The sequence below is a fragment of the Gracilinanus agilis genome, unplaced genomic scaffold (genome assembly GCF_016433145.1).
Source record: "Gracilinanus agilis isolate LMUSP501 unplaced genomic scaffold, AgileGrace unplaced_scaffold33657, whole genome shotgun sequence".
NCBI classification, from domain to species: Eukaryota; Metazoa; Chordata; class Mammalia; order Didelphimorphia; family Didelphidae; genus Gracilinanus; species Gracilinanus agilis.
Window position 1 is genome coordinate 1 of NW_025366531.1, and position 7,221 is coordinate 7,221.

Here is a 7,221-nt window from a genome sequence, read left to right on the forward strand (position 1 = left end):
AAGAAAGAAAGAAAGAAAGAAAGGAAGGAAGGAAGGAAGGAAGGAAGGAAGGAAGGAAGGAAGGAAGGAAGGAAGGAAGGAAGAAAGAGAGAGAGAAAGAAAGAGAGAAAGAAAGTCAGTCAAGCCAATCAACATATTGGAAAAAAATCTGACAGTATATGCAATATTCCACACCCATGGGTCTGATTGATTATTCTTGCTACAGAGTAGGATAAGGGGCAAATATGAGTGAATGAATAGATAACTCTGACCATCATAGTAGTCCTTTAACACTGTAACACCTCCACTACTGCCTCCCCCAAATCCTCTCCCTTTCTCTGATTTCTGAAATTCACTCTTAGAACTTTGTGCTATTTAACTTAAAGTTCTGGTGCCTAGGGATAGCTAAGTGGCACAGTGAATAGAGTATCAGGTTTGCAGTCAGGAAGACCCAAGTTCAAATCCAGCATCAGATAATTAATACCTCTGACTGACTCTAAGTCACTTTACCCTATTTGCCTCAGTTTCCTCATCTATAAAATGAGCTGGAGAAGAAAATGGCAAACCACTCTGGGATCTTTGCCAACAATACTTCAAATAGGGTCACAAAAGGCAGACAGGATTGAAATGACTGAACAACAAAAATAGTGTTAGCCCTGGATGGATAGAATAAGGAGGACATTTTCTTCCGTTTTTAGTCATTTATGCCTTAGTGTAGAATGTAAATCAAGGAATCAATGATGGATTGACTTTGTTTCATTTTTGCTTACAGATCTTTGATCCCAATCTACAATATATGTCACTTGGGGTTAGAAAATTCCTTTAGATTCTTTCCCACTCCTATTATGCCAGTTTTGATCCATGATAAGCTCCCTTTAGCAGCAGCACTGTCTCTCTGTCTCTCTGTACCCCTCCCGGCCTCTGTCTCTGTCTCCCTACCTCCTTTCTGTCTGTTTCGGTGTCTCTGTCTCTCTGTCTTCCTCCCTCCCTCTGTCTCTCTGTCTCTGTCTCTCTCTGTCTCCCTCCCTCCCTTCCCACCTCTCCCTCTCTCTTAGTTGACCAGTTACTTCATAATAGGAGAGCTTTACTCTAAACAGTCTGGTATATGTTCTCCTATATATACTTTCTCTGATTTCCATTTTGCTACCAAATTGAATAAATGGATTTCTTTGCCAACTCGATGTTCATTTTGGAACTATTTGATGGGGAGTCAAGCCTTGGGTTTAATGCTTGGGTCATCCATTCCCCATTAAGGATTAGCAATCAGAAGTTTAATCTGCACCTGAAAAAAATCACATCTCCTATTTAAGGAAGCAAACAATATAATTCTAGCCCAGTCTCTTCTCTAAGAGAGAGCAAAATGGCCAAGCTTCTGACCCCAAATGCCTGCTTGTTCCCCTCTTGGCAGCAAATGAAGTCTCCCTTGGAGGGTGGACAGAAAAGAAGCTGGAGATGTCTATTATGCCTTTCTTTGAGCCACACAATGACACCCCCATTAATTATATTTTGAGGCTGGTTAAAAACAAACCAAAGCAATGGTAAAGGCCCATAATTTGAATGGATGTGCCCAAGATCTAGGGTAATTTTGGTAATTTATAGAACGGAGAATTGATGGTAACTCTGAGCTGGAGCTCTCCCATATCTCTCTCTTCTCAGATCCATTCTGAGATCCTCAAAGGGATGAGGCCCCCATCTTCAGAAGAGTGCAGAACCAAGAGGAAGTAAGCTACATATAGAGGAAAAGACTTTCTGGGAGGCATTTCCCAAGAATCCTCCTCATCCCCAAGTGGTTCAGAATAGTCTTTTTACTCCCCAAAGTCTGGATTTGTCAGGATCATATATTTAAGGCTTCAAAGAGCCTTCAAGAGCATCTCGTCCAACCCTTTCATTTCATAGTTGAAGAAACTGAGACTCTGCGAGGTTGTGACTTGACCAAGCTAACACAGGCAGTGATAAATTCAAATTTGAACCCAGCTCTTCTGACTCCAAATCTAGTGGTTTTTTTCCATTGTGCCATTCTGCCTCAGCATTACCAAGACTGACTCGGGATCAAAGAGAAAGTGTCCTCCAAGAGGAAATATTGATGAATATCCTCACACTGGAAATCAGGAGACCTGGATCATAGACTCAACTCTGCCACTAACTCAGTTGTATGACTCTCGCAAGCCACCTCACTTGAATCTCTGTTCCTTCCTTGAGATTTGCACTAAAAGCTCTCTAAAGTCTATTCCAGCTCATCTAATTGAACTTCAGATCCTTTGGTCCTATGTCTGTCCATACAGTGTCCCAGCAATTCCTTTCATACAAACCCTGACTCCTTTTTGGAAATTTGATCTAAATCTCTATAAAAGGAAAAATAAATTGGGGGCAGCTGGGTGGCTCAGTAGACTGAGAGCCAGGTCTAGATATGGGAGGTCCTGGGTTCAAATATGACCTCTGATACTTCCTAGCTGTGTGACCCTGGGCAAGTCACTTCACCCCTATTTCCTAGCCCTTACCGCTCTTCTGCCTTGGAACCAATACACATTGATTCTAAGACAAAAGGTAAGGGTTTTAAAAAAGATTCTGGAAGACAATTTCCCAACGGGTGCATCTGGGAGCTGGGGGAAGTGATGGAAGGTGCTTTCGTGTCTTTGAGTTTCTGAATGACTTGGGGAGAGCTGTAGTTTCTAGTTGTCCCTTCTCATGGAGACCACCACAAAGGCCATTGTGACCAACCCCTTCCTTTTACAGATGATGCGACTTGCCCGCAGTCAACTAGATAGTGATGGATCTGGGATGGAACCCATGTTCTCTAGTCTTGGGCCCCACTCAGGCCCAAGATCGAGTTATGGGGGCAAGGCCGACATTTGAACCAAGGTCTTTTCACTCCAAATCCAGTGCTCTTTGTATTTCATCCTAATGAGGAAAATGTTTAGGGGGATGACACTCGTTGTTACCTTGGCTTGGGGACTGGGGTCGGACAAGATGACTTCTGTGAGGTTCTTTCAAGCTCTGTGAATTGGAACAAATGCTGCCTGTTCTCCAACGTTCCCACCCCCTCCCCACTTTCTTTGGGTTTTTTCTCTTTCTCTCCCATATGACATTTATTGGTTTCTCCTTAATGATTGTCTTCCCTTTCCGGAAAGTGGGAAGAGGATGCATGGCAGGCCGAGGGCCGGTGGCCGATGTCCTGAGGGCACTGTAGGCTGACAATGACCTTGCAGGCTTGAATTTGCACCTCTTCCTCAGGATGAATAACCAGAGCCAGCAGCCGGTCAGCCAGGCGGGAGTCATCCCCAAAGAGCGCTTCATGCAAAGATTGTTCATTGTACTGCCAGTTCACTGCTCGGTAATGGGGAGAACTCCGACCCTCACTCAGTCGCTCTGCAAACACTAGCACCTCAAATAGCAGGTTCCCAGGCTGTGTGGACTGGAACAGGTTCAGGAAATTACCATGCACCTATGGAGGGAAAGGTTAGAGAGAAGGGCAAAGGATTAGTCATATGCCCATCGCCTTTGAGCTTTTGAATGGCCCAGCCCTATGAGGTATTATAATTCCCATTTTACAGGTGAAGAAATTGAGACTCAGAGGAAACACACAGCTTGCCCAGAGTCAAAAAGCTTAGAAAATATTCGAGTGAGGATTACGGTTCTACTGACTTCAAGTTGAATAATCTTTCCATCATGCTGTTTCACTACCAGTCCCCTTATCTCAGGAGACTCCTCTCAGCAGACCTTTCTTAAGGCATTGAGGGGAGTGCAGCAGAGAAAGTTCTGGATCTGGATTCTGAAAGATCCAAGTTTCAATCAAGCTTCAGATACATACTCACTGTGTGACCTTGGATAAGTTATTTAACCTCTGCCTCAGTTTCCTCATCATGATTAATATGGAAATGTCTTGCATGACTACATATATATAATCTATAACAAACTGTTGCCTTTTCAAGGAGGGGAGAAGACCATATAATATATAAAAATATTCTTTCTAATTCTATTTTAATTCTATTTTCTATTCTTTTACATTATTTTAAAATTCATGATTAATATGGAAATGTCTTGCATCACCGCACATGTATAATCTATATCAAACTGCTTGCCTTTTCAAGGAGGGTGAGGAGGGGAGGGACTATATAATATATAAAAATATTTTTCTAATTTATATTTTAATTATATTTTCTATTATTTTAAAATTATAATATTTTATGTTATATATTTTCCAAATTATAATTTACTAAAATACTTTCTATAAAATTATAATAGTACGTAAAATATTATGGGAAAATAGAAATATAATTTGGAACTTTAAATGTTTGAAAAATGAATATTAACATTTTTTGTTCACATGAATTGAGAAAAAAGGAAAATTAAAAATAAAAGAAGTCTACCCCCCTCTTCCCTTAATCCGTCTTCCCAGCATTGGGGTTTTTTAATTTTACAAACACGCAGCATGTAGGAGCAGCTGGCCAATGGTATAAAAACAAAGGAGTGGGTAGGGTGTAGAAATAGCACCAGCCCCACACGAGAGACAGAGACCCGAGTGTCATCTTGCTTTAGGCCACCTGAGCCAAGAGGAGGTTTTCAAAAGAAATGGGAGAGGGAGTTCAGGGAAACAAAAGGGAAGAGTCCAGGCAACTGACCTCCATGGAGACGTAGCATCAGGGGTACCCTCTTTTTTACCTATGATGTAGGACTCCAAAGTTTTAAGTCTTTAGTGGCCACTCCTTCCAAACAGGACTCCTTCCAAACATCCCTCTGTGGGATGGTTTTAGTGCTATGCATTATGGGAACGGGGGATGGACAAGATGATCTTTCCAGCTCTCTTCCCACACTCAGAGAATCTGCAGGCTTTCCCCAACCCCCCAGCCTCCCCCACCCCCACCCCCACCCCCCGTTTCCTGGCTCCTCCATCCCCTCTTCCTCCAACCTCACTCCTTGCCCTGTCTCCTGTGGGGATGAGAGTAGACTTACCTGGCAATTAAGGATGTCATATAATAGGTCGTTCTTCTGGGCCAGATGACTCAGGAGTCTAACTGCTTGGACCTGAAGGGAGAGGGGAAGAATATCAAGTAGGGCAGCTAGGTGGAGTGTCAGATAAAGCCCTGAATCTGGAGTCAGGAAACCCTGAGTTGAAATACTGCCTCAGATACTTACTGGCTGTGTGACCCTGGGCAAGCCCCTTAACCTCTTCTTGCCTCAGTTTCCTCATCTGTAAAATGGGAATAATAATAGCACCTACCTTACAGGGTTGTTGTGAGATACAAATAAAATATTTATAAAATGCTTTACAAACATTAAAGCACTATCTGAATCCTAGCTATTACTGCCATCATAGAATCATTAATTTAGACCTGGAAAGGATTTTGGAGTCCATCTATAGCAGTTCTCTCATTTTACAGATGAGGAAAATGAGGCTCAAAGAGATTTAAGCGATTTGCCCAAGTTTACAGAGCTAGTAAGAGAAGTGGAACCCAGGTTCTCTTAACTCCAAAGCCAGTGCTTTGAGAAACGGTGCTGTGCGTGAGTGTGAGATTTGGGGGAGAAGGGTGGGCAGAGGGAACTGGGGCAAGGAAGAGGTGGTGTGATTCAGTTTCCCATTGAGGGAAAGGCTGCAGGGTAGGTTGAGACTGTGTCACAAGTAAGTGTTGGGGTGAAGGGGCTGGCTATTGGAGGATGATGCCACTCACAACTGTGGTCCTCCAGTACCTGGGCCAGAATGCTGTCCGTCTGCAAGATCTCCATGAGGGCTGGCATCACCCGACGAAGTTGTGGGTGAGCAAAGTCCGGCAGAGGCAGTCCATTCAGCAGTCTCAAGCCTGCAATGTGCAGCTCAGAATCCCATACGGTGGAGATCAGCTCCAAGACTTTGATGGAATGCTCCTGGAGAGAAGGAAGAAAGATCAGATCTTCCAGCTCTTGATGGTCCCAGTGCTATCCCTCCCCTAGTCAACACTTTTCACTCCTCTACCCCAGCTAAAGGGAACATCCAGATCACCAGTATCCTGTAAGTATAATCGGTTCTTGTTGAGCCATTTCAGTTGTGTCTGAGTCTTCTCGTCCCCATTTGGGCTTTTCTTGGCAAAGATACTGGAGTGTTTTGCCATATCCTTCTCCAACTCATTTTATAGATGAAGAAACCAAGGCAAACAGGGTAAAGTGACTTGCTCAGGATCACCCAGCTAATAAGTGTCTAAGGCTGGATTTGAACTCAGGAAATGAAGTTTCCAGATCCTAAGCCTGGTGTTCTATCCACTTAGCCACCTATTTGTGCCTGAACACCCCAGCCTTATATATTTTTTAAATCATAATTATTATAAATCACATGTTAGAGAGGCAGAGTTGCATAGTGAATAGGGAACTGGCCTCAAAGTCTTGGATTCAAGACCCATTTCTGGCTCATTATGGCTGAGTGATCCTGGGTCAGTCACTTTACCTTGCCCAGACAACTCTTTTTAAGAGTCTAAATTGCGGAATAGTTGCCCATCTACATTAGAAGTTTCCTCACACAGACATAGAGGAATCACAAGTCTGACTCCCACCTTCCCACCCCCCCAAAAATGTTCACAGTACTTAGACATTCAAGAGAGCTTACAGATCAACAAGTCTAACCTTATCATCTTAGTGTCAAGGAAACTGAGGCCCAACACAGGGATGTGCTGGTAAATGGTAAACCCATTCTCAGAAAACAAAAATACACACAGGACATACTTTTAAAAAGTTTGGCCTACATTATCAAATAATAAATTAGGCGATTTATAACATTTGCCAGATACTCACTCATAAAACTGAGCAATTGGTGGGAGCAAATTTAAGCAGAACTGGGCAGCTCCCTTCCCCATGATCATACCATTAACAAATAGCCAAGCAGAGATTCCAACTGAGGCCTTCTATCTCAAAATCTACTCTTATTCTCATCATACCACAATGTCTCTTGAGGGCATGCTCACAGAGCTGGGTTCGGGACACAGAGATTTCACATGGTCAGCTCCTGCCCTCTTGGAATTCATGGTCTAAATTCCAGAGGACTCATGATGAAAAATGTAATCCACCTCCAGAGAGAGAAAAAACTTATGAATTCCCAGTACAGACTGAAACATACTTTTAAAAACTTTTTATTGTGTTTGCTTTCTTTCTTTTCTTCCTTTCTGTTTCTTTTTTCCTCCATCCATCCATCCAGCCAGCCAGCCATCCTTCCTTCTTTCCTTCCTTCCTTCCTTCTCTCCTTCCTTCCTTCCCTCCTTCCCTTTTTCCTCCCCTCCTTCC

General features: G+C 43.0%; 1 protein-coding gene across 1 annotated transcript; it reads right to left on the minus strand.

Moving 5' to 3' along the window:
* Window positions 1-2,825: 2,825 nt before the first annotated feature.
* Window positions 2,826-5,838, minus strand: LOC123254833 (armadillo repeat-containing protein 12-like; the record flags this gene model as incomplete). Its single annotated transcript, XM_044683748.1, has 3 exons — window positions 2,826-3,421; window positions 4,930-5,001; window positions 5,665-5,838. Coding segments are annotated over 3 exons (588 nt in total), but the record flags the coding sequence as incomplete, so codon positions are not given.
* Window positions 5,839-7,221: the final 1,383 nt, after the last annotated feature.